Raw genomic sequence first — 17,817 nt, 5'->3', positions numbered from 1 at the left:
GGGGGGCCAGGCCCCTGGTTGGAGCAGTTCCCTGGAGCTCCGTTGGGCGCCGGGGAGCGGCTGCTACAGCCCAAGAACCAGCTCGTTGTCCCCGGGCAGCCCAGGCTGAGCCCTGGGGAACGTTGGGTTTGTGGGGGGGAGCTCAGGGATTGCTCTGGCCAGAAGCTGTGCTCAGGGCAGGAGGAGGTTTTTTCTGAATTCACTAGAAAATTGAACTAGACGGTGTGTGGGGAGTGTCTTTGCCGTGTTCTGCAGTTTCTGGACTCAAAGTGCAGCAAAATTGGCACCGGAAAGGTGAAGAGTCTCAGCAGTTCGGCAGGTACGTAACCGTGGTGGTACCGAGGGAGGAGGTGACCCGATTCTGAGGGCTCTGCGTGGGTCCATGCTGGGGACAGCGCAGCTGCAGACGAGCTCGGGGTCTCACGGCCGAGTAGTTGCTGATCCCAGAGCCTGCGCTCGCGTGTTGGCATTTCAGTGCCATCCGCAACAAGAGCCAAGACTCCCACCCGTGTGGGATCGCTCCTGCTGGGCACGAGGGACCGGAGAGCCAAGAGCTTCCCGTCCCCGCCCGATGTAGCTGGAGCCCCCCGGGTGCTGGGGGCTGTGACAGCAGCTGCATCCCTGTGCCTGCAGCCGGCGCAGTCACTCCTCGCCCCCAGAGCACTGTGACAGAGCCGTCAGCCCCTTCCCGGGCTCTGCCGGCTGCCGAGCGCACAAATAACCCTTCCCGGAGAGAGTTCGTCATTAAACAACTCAGCCACGGTGACACATCCACCCCGGGCTGAGCGTTTGCATGTAAACGAGCTGCCTCTGGGCTGCGCACAGGTACTGCCCTTATTAAAAAATGACAAAAGCACTTTATTTCCACTCCTGCCATGCGCGGGCGCCTGCTGGTGGAACCGATCTGTGAGGAAATGGCTCAGCTGGAGCACGGCGGAGCTGCTGTTCCTTGAGGCCTCTGAGTTTACTCTGAAAACTTTTGCCTACGATGTTCTTTCCTCCAAGTGCCTCTGGGCCCTTCTTCTAAGCTTGTTTACTGACAGCCTGTCAGTCCCAGGGGCAAAATTGAGCATGGAGTTAAAATGCGGGGGGACAGGGAAATGTCATAGTTGTGACTTTATTTTCTGTGGTTTGTCGGGATCTGGGGTTTGTTTTTTTCCCCCAAGCACAGAAGATTAAGATGCTGGTTCCTGCCCTGATCCCAGAGACCCCTCCCCCTGACATTTCTCCAACGGGTGTAACAGGCACCTTGAACCCTGTCAGAGCCACCGTGACTCTGCTGCGGGGAGCGACAGCGTCAGCCCAGGCCCTGCTGTGGAGCAGGGCTGGGGCTCGTCCCCCCAGGGCCCCGTTAGCCATTCCCAGGAAGGGGCCATGGGGTGAGTGGGCCCCGATGCCCAGCGGGTCACCGCTGGCCACTGCCCCAGCCAAAGCGTGGCCCAAGCTCCTCACAGCACATCCCCCCCCCCCGCTCAGGGCGGGTTGGGGCTCTGCTGCTGCCCCAGCACGTGGCGACTCCAGGCAGGAGCTTGGCCCTGGGACCGTGGCACCGCTGCGGGCGGGGGCTGCACCCAGGACACCCCTGCGGCTGCACAGCCGGTCCTGAGCTGCCGGAGCCCTTGAGGCACCTGCAGGATTTCAGGGAATGGGCTGAGCGAGGGCCCTGCCAAGGCCCGCAGGGTGTCCTGGTGCATCGTGCCCGTGGGGCCCCTCACAGGGGGGCTCCTTGCATAAAGGGGGCGGCTGGTGTTTGCCAGGGGCCAGGCAGGGCCCCGGTGACCCTCACCGGGACTGAGTGTCCCTGTGGGGGAGCAGCTGGCGTGGGGGAGCAGCTGGTGTTGGGGGGCTGCTGCCCCCCTGTTCATGTCACCAAGCCCGGGTGCGGGTGGGGGCTGTGCCCACGTCCCCCGCAGCAGGAGGCAGGTGGGTGCTGCCCATCCGGCCCTCTCAGCAGCCTGGAGCTCCCCAGACCCGGGCGCCTGCCCACCCGCAGCAGCCCCCTCCCTCCAAGGACAGAGGCAGCAGAGCCAACCCAAGCACGTTTATTGTCACCACGGAGCCACCGGTGCCGGCTCAAGCATCTGCACACTCTGCGGGGTCCAAGGCCATGGTCACGTCCACCCTGCACCGGAGAGCACCGGGGGCTCCAGGCAGCACCCGGCAGATCCGTGCCTCGGGGGTCACATCCGTCACGCACAGCACCTGCGGGGAGACGGTCAGCAGGGACCAAGGTCCCCAGGCACCGCGGCACAGGTGAGGGGAGCCGGGGTGCCCCCACCGTGCCCCAGCTGTGGAGCACCAGGGGGGCACTGCCCGTGTCCAGCGTCCCGCGGGGGGCGGCCCCAGCGCCCGCCGAGCCCCCGGTACTCACCGCGGCGCGGAGCTGTGCGGGCAGGCGGGCCGAGCCGGGCGGCAGCATCCCGGGACCGGGCTCGGCGGTGCCGTCGGTGTCGGAGCGGCGGGCATGGGGCGAGCGGCGGAGACCGGAGAGCAGCCCCGAGGCTCGGCCCACCGAGTAGTGGCGGGGCTCAGCCGCCGGCTTGTACCAGGGCTCGGCGAGGTGGCAGAGCCAGAGCAGCGCCAGCGCCAGCCCCAGCCCGTGGGCAGCGTGCATGGTGCCGGCGGGACCGCAGCGCTCCGGGGCCGCCGCCGCTACCGCCTTTATAGCCGGGCGGGGTCCCGCCTCGCTCGCCCCCGCCCCGCGGCCCGCCCTCCCGGGGCGGCGGAGCCCACGGGGAAGGAGCTGCTCGCCGGCGGCCCCGCCGCCATCCCCAGGGCGCCGGGTAAAGCTCGGGGCGCGTCCCCACACCGACCCCCGCCACCGCGCCCGGCAGAGCCGCTTTCCGCCCCCGAACGCGTGTCCCGCGGCGCTGCCCGCAACTCGAGCACCGACCCCGAGCGCGGAAAAACACCGGAGCAGCGAGGTGGCCGCGCGTTTATTGAGGGCTGCCCGGCCGGGAGCGCGGAGCAGCGAGAAACGGTCCCGGCCGCGTCCCGGTCCCGCGCACCCCCCCCCCCCCCCCCCCCGCCCGTGTTAACGGCGGAGCCCGGGCATCACTCCTTGAACTTCCACTCCTGGCGGCACATGGGGCAGTGCTGCTGGACCTGCTGCGAGTTCAGCCACTTGAGGATGCAGTGCATGTGGAAGCAGTGCGAGCACTGCCCCCACACCAGCGGGCAGTCGTCCCCGGGCACTTTGCCTGCGGCACGGACAGGCCGTCAGGACCGGCCCGGGGCGGGGGCCGCACCCCCGGGGGCCCCGCCCGCCCGGCGCCGCCGCACTCACAGTCGGGGCAGCAGCCGTTGAAGGCCATGCGGCAGATCCCGCAGTTCTCGTCGTTGGCCACCCACAGCCAGGACGCGACGCCGTGCCAGCTCCGCACGCGCACCCGCATCGCCCGCGCCGCCGGAAGTCCCGCCCAGACTCGCAGGAAGTCCCGCCCCGCCCCGCCGGAAGTCCCGCCCCGTCCCGCCAGCCCCCGCGCACAAGCGCGCGCGGCCGCCGCGCCTTCGCCTCGGCCCCGCCCCCTCCGCTTCCGGTGTCGGCGCAGCGCGGCCGGAAGTGCAGGCCCCGGAGCGGAGCCGCCATCATGGCCGACAAGATGGACATGTCCCTGGACGATATCATTAAGCTCAACCGGAGCCAGCGGGGAGCCGGCCGGGGCGGCGGCCGGGGCGGCCGGGGCCGGGGCGGCGCTACCCGCGGGGGCGGGCCCGGCCGGGGCGGCGTGGGAGCCGGGCGAGCGGGAGGCGGCGGCCCCGTGCGGAACAGGCCGGTGATGGCCCGGGGCGGCGGCAGGAACCGGCCCGCGCCCTACAGCCGGGTACGGAGCGCGGCGGGGGCGGGCGGGGGGCGCGGCCGCCCGCGGGGCTCGGCGGCGACGCGGCGGGGGCCCGGGCCCGGGCCGAGCCTGCGGCGCGGCGCGGCGGGGCGGGTGGCGGCGGGATGGGGCTGCGCGGCGGGGAGGGCGGAGGGCGGGTCCGCCGGGCGGCCCTTTGTCCGCTCCCGGCGGGGCGGGCGGCGTGGCCGGCGGCCTGGGGGCTGCGGTGCCCCGGCGCCGGTCAGCGAGGTCCCGGTCTCGTTGCAGCCGAAGCAGCTCCCGGAGAAGTGGCAGCACGACCTGTTCGACAGCGGCTTCGGGGCGGGGGCCGGCGTGGAGACCGGCGGGAAGCTGCTCGTCTCGAACCTGGACTTCGGCGTCTCAGATGCGGACATCCAGGTACGGGGCTCGGGAGCGGCCCCACCGGGTGCGCGGGGGCCGTTCACGGGGGGTTTCATTCATAGCGCCGGGGTCGGGCGCGTTGCGCGCCCGCGGGGGCTCCCCGGGCCCCGCTGCCTCCCGTGCCCGGGACGGGCATCCCCGAGGGAATTAGTCGGGGTCGGTAACCGGGTTCGTGCAGGGAGCGTCTGTCCCGGCGGCCCCGCGGCTGCTGCGGGCCGGAGCGGCCCCAGGCTGCGGCAGAGCGGTACCGAGGCGCCTCCGCACGATGCAGCTTTTGCCCCGAGAATTCGCTGTGAGCTCCAAACTCCGCGGGTCCGTGTGACCGCGGGTGTTCTGCTCCTGCGCTCTGTGCTCGGCCCGTGTGGGGCCCGCGCGTGGCTCTGTGCGAGCCCCGTGCTGTCGAGCATCGTGGAGTTCCCCTGGACGCAGCCGTCGGTGTCACGGGGATGGCTGGCTTGTGAGGGAGCGCGGCTGCCCCGCTGCCGGGCCCGCGGTCCCACTGCCTTCAGGTTTCCAGCCCAGTTGCCTGTCGCGGTCGCAGCCCGTGTTCCAGCCGCGCCTTGGGTAAAACCTGCCGGGTTCTCTTGGCCAGGCGTGCGGTGCGGGGTGGTGGCGCGGGCTGGGAGGGCCTGAGGCGAGGGCACGGTCACCGGCGGGCAGCGGGTTGTGCAGAAACAAACATCTGCCGCTGGCAGGCGCGTCCGCACGGGGGGTCTGCCCGCTGCAGAGCTCTAAACTGGCTCCTGGTCCTCACCCAGGGAAAAGAAACATCTGCTTTCACGCTTTTGTCCTTGGTTCATTCATTCCAGGTGCTCTGCTGCCCACCTGGCAGCATCTGGGGAGTTGGAAGTGAGCTTTTCCAGGTCACCTAGTTAGTGGGTAACACGCTTAAAACCACCTCCTTTCCTCATGTAAGTTCAGATTTGGTTTAAATAAGCTTCTTGTTCGTTGCCGTCAGGCCCTGGTGTGTAAAATGCGGCTCTGCAGAGTCGCCGCAGCCTGACCAGCTGCTGCGCTTGCTGCGGCAGTTGAGATTCACCTTTCCCTCCGCTGGCTCGGGCCGAGCTGTGGACGAGCTTCCACCTGAGGTTTCTGTAGCAGCCGAGCTCACTTCACGGCTTTGGGCCTCTTTCTTCCGCCCCGTAACGTAGCGCTGCCTCAGACGTGGCCGTCGCTCGCTCGGTTTCTCTGCCGATCACCTCGGGACCCGCGGCCTGCCAGGGGCCTGAGCGCCCGTTGCTGCCGGCGGGACCCGCGGAGGGACCCGCGCTCTGCGGCTGGAGGGAGCTGCCCCGCCCGCGGCTCCTCCGTTCTGGAACGCCGCCGCGTCACCTCCGGTGACCGAGCAGAGCCAGGAGCTGCCCCGCGGCCCTGCCCGGGCTGCCACGGGCTGAGGGAACGCGTGTGATGCTGCGTGGGTCGGGGGCAGCCGCGTAGCTCCGTGGCCGATCCTGGAGCAGGCGCCTGTCCCCGCCGGGCACGCGGTGCCTCTGGGGTGGCCATTGAGCTTCTGGGGCGCGGGGCGAAGCAGAAACGCGTGGAGCTGAGGTGGCCTTGGTGACTTTTGAAATGTAGTGGCTCCAAACCAAAACTGGTGGCTCTGTTGCTGCGTCTTCGTTTCCAGTCTTCGTGATGGTGAATTGCAAGCTTCAGTAAAAGGGCTTTTCCTAATCTCAGTATTTGGGGTATGTCCTCACGGGCTGTGGCTTTGGCTTGCACCTGGTCTAGTAAAGATTTAAGTGGAGGGGAAAGAAAAGTACAGCACGATGAAACTGCGATCATCTCTGGAATCCCTGCATTCATACAGGTGATTCTCCCCTATGAAATGGATTGGGGTCTGGATTATTTTTAAATAGCCGCCCCACTGACTCAGCCCCAACAAAAAGACCCACAGTTTCCTTGAGTCCTTCCCTTGAGTGCCTGTAAACGTGCGCCCCGCAGGTGGTGACTAGGAAATCCTGCTTGGTTTTGCCACCTGTGGCACCTTTCTGAAATCCTGATGGGCGTGTGCTCCCCACTTTTGTCGGTGCTTTTCCTGAGTTGTCAGTAACGCTTTGAGAAGTGCCTTGACTGCCGGGAGCGGTTGTGTCGGGGAGCCGCCAGCGCGGCGTTGGCAGCGCTGATGGACGTGGGTGCGTTTCTCCCTCCCCTCCTCAGGAGCTCTTTGCGGAGTTTGGGACCTTGAAGAAGGCAGCTGTGCACTATGACAGATCCGGCCGCAGTCTAGGGACGGCGGACGTGCATTTCGAGAGGAAGGCAGATGCTCTGAAGGCGATGAAGCAGTACAACGGAGTCCCCTTGGACGGTGAGTGCGCGGCTGCCTCCGCAGCCCGGCTGGCGGGGGCTCGGTCCCGCCCTGCTCACGGGCTGCTCTTCCCCCAGGGCGCCCCATGAACATTCAGCTGGTCACGTCACAGATCGACACACAGAGGAGACCAGCACAGAGGTGAGCTGCCGTGCGTGCGGGGCGGGAACACACCTGGCCCCTCTCCGTGCAGGAACCGTGGACCCGCCTCCCGTTCAGGCGCCTGCCGGGGGTGACCGGGACGCACTAAACCAGTTGCTCTTTAAACATGGCAGTGTAAACAGAGGTGGCATGACCAGAAACCGTGGTGGTTCGGGAGGATTTGGTGGTGGAGGAGGCAACAGGCGAGGTACTCGTGGCGGGAACAGAGGGAGAGGCAGAGGAGCTGGAAGAACTTCCAAACAGCAGCTCTCCGCAGAAGAGTTAGATGCACAGCTGGATGCTTACAATGCCAGGGTAGGTGTCGGCGCCGCCCGCGGCCTCTCACTCTGGGAGCAACCGGCAGCCCGGAGCCGGCAGGGGAGAGAAACCGTTTTCCCGGTCGTGGGTCTGAAGCAGTCTCGCTCGGGAGCCGAGCAGCGCCCGCTCCAGGAGTCAGTTTTACTTCCCAGAACGCTGTTGGCTCTCAGGACTCGGCCCTTTTGCCGCTCCCCAGCTGGCAGGGCTGGTGCGGGGCAGGCTCCTCTGCGTGACAAAACCCACAGAGCTAACAGACTGCAGGAATTAAAATGAAAAACCCGTGTGTGGTAACCGCACGGGTCACTGAGGGAGGGAGGTCAGCGGCGCTGTGGCAGAGCTGCGCGGGCTGTTCGCCGCCTTCGGAACGCTCCGGCCTCCGCTGCGCCTGGTTAAAGTCTCGGCGGAGAACCGGGGGGCGTCCGCGGCAACGGCGGAGCCGGTGGTGTGGGGATGGGGCAGAGCTGGGGCGAGAGTGTGGAAGGAGGGGGGTAAGCAGAATTCCGGGACAAAACGTTGCGGGAATGTCCGGTGTGTTCGGACGGTTCTCTCTGGCCCTGGGGATGTGTCAGACCCGTGACTCTGCGCGAGGCCTGGCTGGGGGGGGCGGGGGGCCCTGGCGGCCGTGCCGGCAGGGCTGCGGCGGGGCTGGGCCATCGTGTCCGGGGGCGCGGGGGGCTGCGGGTGCCGCGGGGCGCGCGGTGACGCCTCCCTCCCCTCTCTTGCAGATGGACACCAGCTAAAGCGGCGGCGGCGGCGGCGCAGGGAAGGACTCCGATCTCGCTCCACGCTCCCAGCGGGGGCTGCGGCCGTGGCTACTAATACCGAGGATGGGATTTGTTTTACTTTTACGTTCTGGGATAGGTTTTAAACTCCTGTAAAGGTTTTTTTTAATTCTGAAGCAGACCTGTTTTGTACCGAGTTATTTTTGGGATAAATTTTACTGGTTGCCTGTCGGGCCGAGGTGGCTTTTTCACCTTTGCCGTAATAAAATAGAACCGTGTCTAGAGCTGTGACGCCTGCGCCGCTCTACCCCCTCCCCTGCTCCCCAACTCTATGGTCCGTCGCGCGCGCGTGCCCCCGGGCCAATCAGCGCGCCGAGCCGCAGCCGGAAGTGGGGGGCGGGCGCGAGCCTGGGCTAACCGGAAGTGACGCGCGTGTCCCGGAAGTGCGGGGGCGCGCGGGCGGCTGGGCGGATCCCGGCGGCGTTGTCACCGCAGCGCGGAGAGGAGCAGGGCCGGTAGGGCGGGGCGGGGCCGCGGGGGGCGGCGGGCGCCTCCCGGGGGGGCGCTGAGGCACGGGGGGGGGTGTCGGGGCGCGGGGCCGCCCCTCCCGCCGCCCCGCCGGGGCCTGGCCCTGGCCCGGCCGCCCCGCTGGCTCCGGGGCGCGGCCGAGGAGCGGGAGCGCGGCCCCCAGCGCCCTTGCGCGACCTTCCAGGGGCCGGGGGAGCCGCTGTCCCCGCGGGGGCCGTTGCGGAGCGGAGCTGTCGCGGCGCCGGGCCCGCGCTTAGGGCGGAACACGGGCGGTTCGGGTCGGCTCGTGCTCCCCGGAGGGGCCGGCGCTGCCCCGAGCCCCCCCTCGGGTTTCTCCCGTTGCCGGGGCCGCGGGGGGGGGGGGGCGGCGCGGGGCCCTTTTCACTTTCCATCGCCTGGGAGGTGCCCGCGCTCCCGTTCGCCTCAAACGAGATTTTCCATAAATGGTTTCTGGTTCTGAAATGAGGAACCTGGAAGTAGCTGCCTCAGGGTCGGTTTCCTTCCGCGCGGGAGCAGGGGAAGCGCCCGTCTGTCCCCCTCAGACGCTGCAGGCCCGGTGCACGGAGGCTGCAGGCTGGCTCCGGGGGAGGTATCGGTTCTCCTTCCCCCGCAGCCCTGCCGGAAGGGTGGCAATGGCCTCCCTGTGCCGCAGGCCCCTTGCAAGTCGTAACTTCCTTTTCTGGAGATGAGAACTCCCAGTCACGCTTAAGTGGCTGAATTGTTGCCTCGAGGGTTTTTAGGTCTGGCCCGGAGTGCTTTGCTGCTCTGGTTGTCCCAGCGTTCCCCCGGTGCGGGCGTTCCTGTCCTGTCCCTGCTGAGCAGAGGCGGTTTCCTGTGTTCCACTACAGGGACGAGTGTACGGGTGGTGACGCTCTCGGTGGTGTCCGCGGCTGCAGCCCGGTTACCCACGTGTCCGGGGTAGGACTGAGGGAGTTTTTAAACTCGTGACTTTGTGAGAGTACAGAACCTCCTGCTCACACCTTTGGTTTTGCTCTTGACAGTTAACACCTCGTAGGTGAACTGAGTCCTGGGTTATGTCATGAGCAAAAAACAATTTAACACACCCCCCCCCCTTACATCTCCAAACTGCCAAGTCCCTGGAAGGCACCAGACTGGCTCAGAGTCCTTCACCCCAGAGCTGTGAGCCAGGGGCAGGGTGGGAGTTCTCTGGGACGCTCTTGCAAAGCAACGGGTGCAGTGGCATGATCCGGCTGTCCCCCCTGTCAGAGGGCAGCACTCGGCCTCGGGAAGTGTCAGCGAGTCGCCAGTTCCTCCTTTGCCACTGATGCGCCCTCCCCTCCCCTCCCCTGCCGCGGGAGCCGTCCCAGCCCCGTTTCTTTCAGATCGGCCTCCCAGGTGCCGGCCTGTGTCTGGAGCAGCAGCGCAGCTTGAGCCGGTTTAAGCAGTTCTGGCTCCTCATCCTCAGAGTGCAGCAGTGTTTGTAGCTGCACAGTGAACCGGATCAGCAGACTGATCTGGCTGGAAAGTAGCCCCGCAGAAACGGTTATTAACTGGATTAAATTCCAACCGAGTTTGCCGTGCGGCTGCATAAGCTTTCCCTTGCGCCACGGGGGAAGGAGGAAGGGTGGGGACCGCTCGACTTGGCGCGGCTGCGTGTCCACGGCTGCGTGGTGGCCTCACGGACATCCGAAGCCAATTAGCTCGTCTGAAGAGACTCTGACTGACTCTGCTTTCACTAGTGCCGTGGGATCTTTGTCCCGGGTAGGAAGAAGCCGCTGTCTGCCTGAACACAAACGGGGTTATGTTCCCGGCAGTTTTTCTGTCTGGCAGAAGGTGGGGCTCTTGCATTCACTGCTGCCACCTCCTCGGTCCTGCGCGAAAAATCCTGGGAGAATCCAGGAGAAACTGCTGACTTGAGGAAGCAGTGAAGGCAGCTGCGTGCAAATTCCCAGGTGGGAAGTGATTCAGCTTCCTGCAGTTTTCCGCAGGCTTCTGTGACCTGCAGGGATCTGAGACGAGCCCGGGCCGTTTCCCTCCGTGCCTCTCCAGGGCCAAGGACACCCACCTCCTGTAATGTGCCGGTCGTGGCGGGGTCACAGTGGCTCTGTGCAGTCTCACAGGGCAGTGGGGCCCCCAGAGCTGCAGAGGCACCGGCTCTGGCGTTCTGCGGCTCGCCTGGGCCCTAGGAGCCAGGGAGCTGCCGTGGGAGGTGCTGAGCAGGGCTCCCGAGCCTCTCCTGAGTGTCAGAAGGAGCTGAAGAGAAACATCCTTCCAAACGCCTCAGAGCAAGGCCTGAGGTTTGAGGTGTTGAGCTCCTGCGCGCGGCTGCAGGTCGGCAGCGTGGCGGGTGGGTTTCTGTGACAGAGCTGGGCCCTCAGAGGGATTCTGTGCAGCTCCCCCCCGCTGCGTGCGGGGGGATCCCCGCAGACGGGACCTGCGGGTGCGGTTCTCTCCCGTCAGCTCACACGCGATCGAGTGCCTTGGCTTGGCGTGGCAGTGTGACGGCTGGAAAAGCTCTGCTTTACTAATCCCGAGCTGTAATAAACGCTTTGTCTGAGAAGCCTGAAGGGCGAGGTTGAGGCCCTCATAAAAGTTTCGCTGTGATTAGGAGTCTCCGTCCTCTCTGGCTGCGTGTTTGGAGAAGTACCTGAGGCGCAGTGACCCGCGGTGACGACAGGCCCTGCTCTGCGCTGGGGGTGGCAGCTGCAGCCCGGCCCCCCGGCTCTGGGTCAGGGTTCCTCTCGACCCCCGCCCGGCCGGGCTGCAGGACCCTGCCCTGCTCCGGCGCTGCGGCGCAGCCTGGTCAGAGGCGCTGCGGTGAGCGGGGCTCCCGGGGCAGCCTGGGCCGGAGGGGAAGTGCTGTTTCTCCAGGGCCCCCTCGGGGAGCTGAACCCTGGGCTGCTGGTCCGAACAGTGGTTGGGTTGCTTCAGTTTAGGTCTCTGTGGGGCTTTTGTCCTTTTAGAGATCCTGTGAGGACTGGGGTGGTTCCTGATCAACCTGTGCGGTGGCATGTGTGATTGCGTCTTTAGCTCTGGGTCCCGGGATTAGGGCTAGAGGCACAGGAATGCAGCTGCAGAGCTGGGGATTTGGGGCGTTGATTTTTTGTTTGTTTGTTTCCTGTGTCCTCTGTAGCATGGTTGCTGCTAAATACCTGTTTGTGGGAGGGGTTATCCTAACGGAGCTGATGAAGATCGGGTGATGGTGGGAGGAAGCTGTTGCCCCGTCGGTTGGTTATCAGTGGGTAGTGACTCTGTGCTGGGGTGAGACCAGACCAAGGCACTTCTGAACTGCTCGGGACAGGGTACCCGATCCTGGCAACCAGCTGCTCCTTCAGCTCCTAGAAATCTGGCCCTGCTGGGGGGAGCTGCCCTGCCCCGGGCTGCTCTTCCGCTGCGCGCACGCGCTGCCTTCGGCGAGCCCGGCTGTCCCACGGCTCCTGTGGGCTGTGCCCGTGCTGATCGGGCCGTCGCTCAGGAGTTTTGTCTCTGCTTGGTGTGAACATTGGAACGTGGTCACACACCTGCGGGTGCTAACGCTGCGGAAAGGGACCCGGCACTGCCGGGGACATGCGTGCGGGCACCGGGGGATCGTCTGCCGTCTGTGCGTCTGTTTGTTACCTTCGTGCTTTCAAAGAGGGCTTGAGCCCAGGGAGCTTGGGAGCCAAGAGGAGTCAGTGACCTGGGGCTTCTTTAAAGCTCTCACCCAAAGTCCGTCACTTCTGTTTCCTGAGAACTACAGGGGCCTTAGGGGGAAGGTCCGGGAGTTCTTCAGGGTGCGGCCAGAGAACAACCTGCGGCCCCTGGGAGGTGAAGCGTGGCCTGGAGTGAGCCGGAGGCTGCGTAAAGGGATCCAGCACGAGAACAGACCCTTGAGAGAGCGTTCGCTCGGCGCTCCTGCGGGTCCTCAAGGCTGGAGCACAAAGGAAGAGACGGGGTTTGATACGGAGATACCAGGGTGAAATCTAATCAGTTGTTCACGTATGACATGAGATTAAATGGCTTTTTGAATGAAATTTCCATGATATTCGGTGCCAGGATATTGGGGAAAGCCACACAGAAGGGCCAGCAGCTTGTTGTGGTATGTAGGGGCGGAACCGGCGGTGGCTGGGCTGTAAGTGCAAAGGTGCCATTGGAAAAGCTCCTGGCATGGACACGCTTGTGCCACAGGGCCAGAGGCCTTGTCATAACCCCAAAGCGTCACAGCGTCCCCCCACCTTTGGTGCTAAATCTTAGTCAAGCTTTAATGCCCAGAAACACCAGCTCATCCAGTGGAAGCGTCCTCCCCCCAGGCTGCCCCCAGAGCCGAGGCAGCCCCTGGGGACGCGCTGCCAGCCCAGGATGAGGCAGCGAGTCTGTTGGCAGGTGAGAGCGGGGCCCGCCGGGGGCTGCAGCTTCGCCTCAGCACCGTCTCCCTGGGAGCTGGGCCAGTGCCTCCCCCGGGACCCTGGCAGGGGCCGGTCACCCCTTCTCGCTGCCCCGTTCCTTTTCTCTCACCTCTGCCCCTTGGCTGACGGGTCGGCTGCAGTCCTCTCTTCTGGTGGAGGCGGGTGTGCAAAATTTCACTTTCTGTGTCTGATCTGTCTCCTTTGCCCCGTTCAGAACATTCCCAGAGCATTTTGCCCCAACAGAACATTCTTAATATTTCTGTCTAAAAATCTCCGTGGAGCCCGGGTGGCACCTCCACTGTCGTGCTGTTACAGGCATCGCCAGGCTCCGACTGGACGTGGAGCCAGCCTGGCTCCGGCCGCAGCAGAACGTGCCTTGTGTCACTGTCAAACGGGCTCCCTAAACCCGCCGGTTAACGGCAGCGCTGGGGCGTTTCTCTGCCCTCTGGGGGGCAGCTCTGGGTAGAAGTGGAATAACGGAGCTGCATGTTACGGTGTCCGCTCGCTCAGAGACGGAAAGAATGGGAGACGGCTATAACGCTTGCTCAGTGTAACCTGTGTGAGCAGCTTCAGGTGCACCTAGATGGTAATTGAGCCCATGTTTCAGTGCACGTGCACGTTTGTTGTGTTTGTAGCAAATGTTGTGGCTCTTGATTGATTTGGAAGGCGGATGCCAGAGCAGCGACCGCAGCTCCGCAGTCTCGCGTGTGCCAGCACCGAGCTCCAGGCGGGAACATGGAGCAGGATGCGGGAATGCCAGATAATGACAGAAACACCTCGATGCATCATTGGTGAAAGATTTTGCTTGTACAAAAAGCCTTTCAAAAGCTGACACCAAAAGAGTTTTTCAGGTCTGTAGAGAGTCCAAGGTGGTATTTGCCGTAGGGTGACCCTTTGAGAGCGACCCCGTGGAACATCAGGAAGTGCTGAGGATGCACTTGGCTTCAGCTGACGGTTTCCGCGGGTGTTGGCATCACCTTTCACCAGCTCTCGGCGTGCAGCTGGGTGTTTCCTGGTCAGAGTCGTGGAGAGCTGAGCCAAACTCCATGGTTTTAATCCGTTATCTGTTTCACTGGCTGTGTGTGATGCGGATCTTTGAAAAGGACCGAGCAGAGACCAGCCGAGCCCTGTGTCCCCGTCCACTGCTGTGTGGCGCAGGGCAGAGTGATGTGATCTGGGTTATGAACCCCGAGCTCCAGATCGCAGCAGAGGCTCCCGGCACTTGTGCTGGTGGAGGGGCAGAGGCCAGTTCTTGGCTGGAACCGGAGGGTGTAGAGGGCAGAGCTGAACTGGGTTTATACTGGGCTTGGGTTTATTAAGAGTGAAACCTCACCTGGTTGATCTTGTGGAGGAGAGTGTTTTCTCTACAGCTGGGGGTATTTACCTCTCCCAGCTTATAAGTAAAGCACCAAGGTTGAATTTTTCCTCCCCCCTGGGTGGGCCTCCATGGGCTGCATATGAGCGCTGGCCCGCAGGAGGGCTCTGGGGTGCTGCGGGCCCTCGGCAGGGCCGTGTCCCTGGAGGGTGCCCTGGGGACAGCCCGGGTGACAAGAGGGAGCCTGTGGCAGGGTGGTGGAGTGGGTCCGGGGAGGCCTGGGGGGTGCTGAGGGGCCGCGCTGCGGGAAGCAGCCGGAGCCGGGGGGGTGCAGCCACGCTTCTCCTCCCCACTTCAGTGTAAGTCACGAGCGTGAGGATGGCAGAGCAGGAGCCCACGGCGGAGCAGCTGGCCCAGATTGCAGCTGAAAATGAGGAGGACGAACACTCTGTCAACTATAAGCCACCTGCCCAGAAGAGCATCCAGGAGATCCAGGAGCTGGACAAGGATGATGAGAGCCTGCGCAAGTACAAGGAGGCGCTGCTCGGCGCCGTCACCGTCACCGCAGGTGAGCGCGCGGGCCTGGCCCTGCCTGGTCCACCCGCCCCCCAGCCTCACCACGGCTCCGCCTGGGGCTGCTCCCTCGGGGGGCACGGACACGGGAGTCAACACAGGGACTGGGGGTGGCACCGCCTTTAGACTGGGCCCAGCGCAGCAGGAGCCCACACCTTCACAGGGGGGGTTGTTCTCGCTGGGTTTCTTGCTCTTCCAGGAGGTGCCCTGGAAGGAGAAGGCGCTGTGCTGGCTGGTCCTCGGGTGGGTGTCCAACAGCCTTCTTGCTTCTCTTCTAGATCCCAACGCTCCAAACGTGGTGGTGACCAAACTGACTTTGGTCTGTGCTACTGCTCCTGGCCCTCTGGAGCTGGACCTGACAGGTGAGCCCGGAGGGGAGCCCGGCCCTTGTCCCGGGTGTTGGCGGGCCTGGCCCGGAGCCCGGCAGCGGGTGCAGCCCTCCCGTGGCACAAGAGCCTGTGCTGGTGCGGGGGAAGGCGCCCGCAGGGTTCTGTGCTCGGAGCCCGGCGGCTGCGTCCCCCGTCGCAGCAAAAGGTCCCCCCGGGTTCCGCTCCCCGGCCAGCCCTGGGCCAGCCTGCACGGCCGCACCGATGGCAGCTTCCTGACGGCGGCAGCCTGGGCGCAAACGTCCACAGAGGAACATTCTGGAACGAGCCGCAGCGCTGCACTGCAGCGTCCCCTCGCAGGGCGGCCTGGGCAGCGCCGCGAGGAGGGTCCCGTCAGGCAGAAGTGAGAGGGTGGCCCGTGTGCTGCCCAGGCCATCAGGTCATCCCCTGCGACCGCAGATTCTGTCCTAATTGCCCCCTGCGACTTGAGTTCACCCCAGAGCACGAAGCGAAGGGACCCTGAGCAACCCTCCCCCTCCCTTGCAGGTGACTTGGAGAGCTACAAGAAGCAAGCGTTCGTGCTGAAGGAGGGTGTGGAATACCGGATAAAAATCTCCTTTAGGGTAAGAATTCGGATCTGAAAAGTGAAGGAGGAGTGGAACGCGGGGCCGGTGCTGTCCCAGCGCGGGGAGAGCCTGAGCCCCGGGAAGGGACCTGGTGGAGGAAGTGGCCTCCTGCTGCGGGTGGGGTGGGCAGCGTCTGCGGGAGGTGTCTGCTACCGGCCCTGCCTTGTCTCTGCAGGTGAACAGGGAGATCGTGTCAGGGTTGAAGTACATTCAGCACACGTTCCGGAAAGGCGTGAAAAGTAAGTGCTCGTCTGGGGCTCGGGTGCTGCTTCGCGTGAGGGATTCCTGCTCTGCTGGCCGCGGCGATGGGGCCGGTGCCCCGACAGCTCCTCGGAGGAGCAGATGGTCCCCGGCCGCCGCCGGGTCCCTTGCCGAGGGCTGGGGGGTGACGCCCCCCCTGCTGGGGCCGTTCCTGGCGGGACGGAGCCGTTAACGCGGGTGACGGTCTTGTCCTCGCAGCTCCCCCGCGGGTGGCTGTAGCAGTCACAGACCTTTCGTTTGCTTTGGCCTCCCTCCAAGCGCAGGGGAGGCTCTCGAGCAGCCCCCACACGCCTCTTTCTCCTTCTAGTTGACAAGACCGAATACATGGTTGGGAGCTACGGCCCCCGGGCAGAGGAGTACGAGTTTCTGACCCCCATGGAAGAGGCCCCTAAGGGCATGCTGGCCCGGGGCAGCTACAACATCAAGTCCAAGTTCACAGATGATGATAAGACTGACCACCTGTCCTGGGAGTGGAACCTGACCATCAAGAAGGATTGGAAGGACTAGCCCTTCCCGAGGCCAAACCCCAGAGAGCGTGAATCAGACAGTGGCTACCGTAGAAATCCCCCCCTGTACCAAAGTGCTGACATTGGAACCCTCTCACCTTCCACCCCCTGTTATAATTTGACCGGAGAGCTCAGTTTTGTAATGTGCCCCCTCCCCAGAGAACCACTGAGTGCATTGACCAAACCGTGCTGCCTCATCTGCTCTCCAGCTGCCCGTCCCCGGGCTGTGCTGGCCCCGCGCAGAGGCGGGAGCGCTCGCTCCCTCGCCAGGCCCTTCCCCTCCTCGGGTGGGTGCTGGCGGGATCAGCTCCTGCCGTCCCGCAGGATCCTGCGCCTGGCTCCCGCGCATGGCTCAGGGTAGCTCCTCCTCCACGTAGCTGAAGAACTTTGATGCCAGGCAGCTCTTGAATCCGTTTGTGGCTAAAATCATGTCCGGCCTCCCCTCCGCCCCGTCAGTGTCCCGGGAACACTGGCAGCTTCATTTGTGGATGTTCCCTGTAACCATGATGCCTTAATGTGTAACACGTGTCCTCTCGGGAGGGGGCCCCGCCCCTGTTACACTTTTTAAATGCCCCCACCCTGCCCCCGTTCCCTGGCATGGCGCTCGGTCACGCCCCTCATGGGTTATTAGGAAAGAGTCACAACTTCCCGCTTTGCTGCTGGTCCGTTCTTCACCCGAGCGGGGCGTCGCCGAGGGAGGGTGGTGACATCCCGGGTGACGCCCGGCCGCGCCCCGGCAGAGCCCCCGGCAGAACCCCCGGCCCCCGGGTGCAGAGCTCCGGCCTCCGGCAGCCTCCGAGGGGGTCGCGGGGCCGGCGGGCGCGGGAGCCCCCAATGTTGCCATCACCTCGCACTTCTCCTTGCAGCCGAGGTCGCTGCAAAGCACTGAACCCAGGACAGCACCTGCCCCCCGGCCGCTCGGGGCCGGCGATGGACCAGCCCGTTTCTGCAGCTGCTCTCCTGACGCCATCAACAACGAGCTTGCGATGGACAAGTACTCGGAAGCGGTTAATGCCTTATGTATCTGTTCTGCCTTTAAAATCTGTGCCTGGCCCGTCAGTATTTATTGCCTTGACACTCGCCGGGCCCGCGCCCGCCGCAGGCCCCGCAGCTCGCCCACCTGCCACCGCGGCGGCGCGGGAGCCCGGGGGGCTGGGCAGGCTCGGTCCGGCCCCGCAGCCCTCTGATTTGGATCCTACCACGCCAAGGTCGTATTAGAACCGGGACCAAGTACATGTGGCTTTCTCGTAGCTACGTCTCTGCCTCTAACTCTCCCTTGCCCTGCCCCTAGAGAGATTTTTTGTTAATTTGATTTGGTGCATATTGTCTGTAAATCCTAGACCGGGTTAACAGGTTTGGAATCATCGTCTGCTTCTCCTTTTATGACAGTTAAATAAAATCTTTGAACTGACTGTCTGCTGTCTGTCCTGGTTCTGTTCTGGAACTTCTGGGTCTTTGGCAGGAAGGGGCAGAGCTGCTGTTCCGCAGGGGATTTCTGCAGACCCCGGGGATGGGAGAAGGCCCGAGTCCCTGGGCTGGCCGAGCTGCGGCTCTGGGACGGCTCTTGCCAGGGGAGAGGCAGGCGGCCGCCATCACCGTGTCTGGCCTCAGATCCGCCCCGTTCCGC

The 17,817-nt window shown here is 64.7% G+C and overlaps 4 protein-coding genes across 4 annotated transcripts; 2 read left to right on the top strand and 2 right to left on the bottom strand.

Annotated features, from left to right (window-relative positions):
- Nucleotides 1-2,032: 2,032 nt before the first annotated feature.
- On the bottom strand, nucleotides 2,033-3,008 carry NPB (neuropeptide B). Its single transcript, XM_074921977.1, has 2 exons — nucleotides 2,372-3,008; nucleotides 2,033-2,202 (listed from the first exon to the last, which is right to left on the bottom strand). The coding sequence occupies exons 1-2, from the start codon at nucleotides 2,612-2,614 to the stop codon at nucleotides 2,074-2,076; spliced, it is 372 nt and encodes a 123-aa protein (XP_074778078.1). The 5' UTR covers nucleotides 2,615-3,008; the 3' UTR covers nucleotides 2,033-2,073.
- A 5-nt stretch (nucleotides 3,009-3,013) lies between these two features.
- Nucleotides 3,014-3,433, bottom strand: ANAPC11 (anaphase promoting complex subunit 11). The gene is made up of 2 exons (XM_074921978.1): nucleotides 3,287-3,433; nucleotides 3,014-3,200 (listed from the first exon to the last, which is right to left on the bottom strand). Exons 1-2 carry the CDS (start codon nucleotides 3,393-3,395, stop codon nucleotides 3,055-3,057), a joined length of 255 nt encoding a protein of 84 aa, XP_074778079.1. The 5' UTR covers nucleotides 3,396-3,433; the 3' UTR covers nucleotides 3,014-3,054.
- Nucleotides 3,434-3,561: 128 nt separating this feature from the next.
- ALYREF (Aly/REF export factor) lies at nucleotides 3,562-7,991 on the top strand. Its single transcript, XM_074922006.1, has 6 exons — nucleotides 3,562-3,824; nucleotides 4,089-4,220; nucleotides 6,381-6,528; nucleotides 6,606-6,669; nucleotides 6,804-6,984; nucleotides 7,713-7,991. Exons 1-6 carry the CDS (start codon nucleotides 3,591-3,593, stop codon nucleotides 7,725-7,727), a joined length of 774 nt encoding a protein of 257 aa, XP_074778107.1. The 5' UTR covers nucleotides 3,562-3,590; the 3' UTR covers nucleotides 7,728-7,991.
- Nucleotides 7,992-8,136: 145 nt separating this feature from the next.
- Nucleotides 8,137-17,602, top strand: ARHGDIA (Rho GDP dissociation inhibitor alpha). Its single transcript, XM_074921832.1, has 6 exons — nucleotides 8,137-8,224; nucleotides 14,257-14,466; nucleotides 14,750-14,833; nucleotides 15,344-15,420; nucleotides 15,599-15,662; nucleotides 15,992-17,602. Exons 2-6 carry the CDS (start codon nucleotides 14,277-14,279, stop codon nucleotides 16,189-16,191), a joined length of 615 nt encoding a protein of 204 aa, XP_074777933.1. The 5' UTR covers nucleotides 8,137-8,224; nucleotides 14,257-14,276; the 3' UTR covers nucleotides 16,192-17,602.
- Nucleotides 17,603-17,817: the final 215 nt, after the last annotated feature.

The sequence above is a fragment of the Athene noctua genome, chromosome 18 (assembly GCF_965140245.1).
Source record: "Athene noctua chromosome 18, bAthNoc1.hap1.1, whole genome shotgun sequence".
Taxonomy (NCBI): Eukaryota; Metazoa; Chordata; class Aves; order Strigiformes; family Strigidae; genus Athene; species Athene noctua.
This window is presented reverse-complemented; position numbering and strand designations above follow the sequence as displayed.

What these genes read in the sequence shown, in the direction of transcription:
- ANAPC11 (XM_074921978.1), bottom strand. Translation starts at nt 3,395, where the DNA reads ATGCGGGTGCGCGTGCGGAGCTGGCACGGCGTCGCGTCCTGGCTGTGG. An exon ending in CAACGGCTGCTGCCCCGACT is followed by an intron (nt 3,201 to 3,286) that starts GTGAGTGCGGCG and finishes TCCGTGCCGCAG; the next exon opens with GCAAAGTGCCCGGGGACGAC.
- ALYREF (XM_074922006.1), top strand. Translation starts at nt 3,591, where the DNA reads ATGGCCGACAAGATGGACATGTCCCTGGACGATATCATTAAGCTCAAC. An exon ending in TCTCAGATGCGGACATCCAG is followed by an intron (nt 4,221 to 6,380) that starts GTACGGGGCTCG and finishes TCCCCTCCTCAG; the next exon opens with GAGCTCTTTGCGGAGTTTGG. An exon ending in CAGAGGAGACCAGCACAGAG is followed by an intron (nt 6,670 to 6,803) that starts GTGAGCTGCCGT and finishes TAAACATGGCAG; the next exon opens with TGTAAACAGAGGTGGCATGA.
- NPB (XM_074921977.1), bottom strand. Translation starts at nt 2,614, where the DNA reads ATGCACGCTGCCCACGGGCTGGGGCTGGCGCTGGCGCTGCTCTGGCTC. An exon ending in CCGCACAGCTCCGCGCCGCG is followed by an intron (nt 2,203 to 2,371) that starts GTGAGTACCGGG and finishes GTCTCCCCGCAG; the next exon opens with GTGCTGTGCGTGACGGATGT.
- ARHGDIA (XM_074921832.1), top strand. Translation starts at nt 14,277, where the DNA reads ATGGCAGAGCAGGAGCCCACGGCGGAGCAGCTGGCCCAGATTGCAGCT. An exon ending in GGATAAAAATCTCCTTTAGG is followed by an intron (nt 15,421 to 15,598) that starts GTAAGAATTCGG and finishes TTGTCTCTGCAG; the next exon opens with GTGAACAGGGAGATCGTGTC. An exon ending in GTTCCGGAAAGGCGTGAAAA is followed by an intron (nt 15,663 to 15,991) that starts GTAAGTGCTCGT and finishes TTCTCCTTCTAG; the next exon opens with TTGACAAGACCGAATACATG.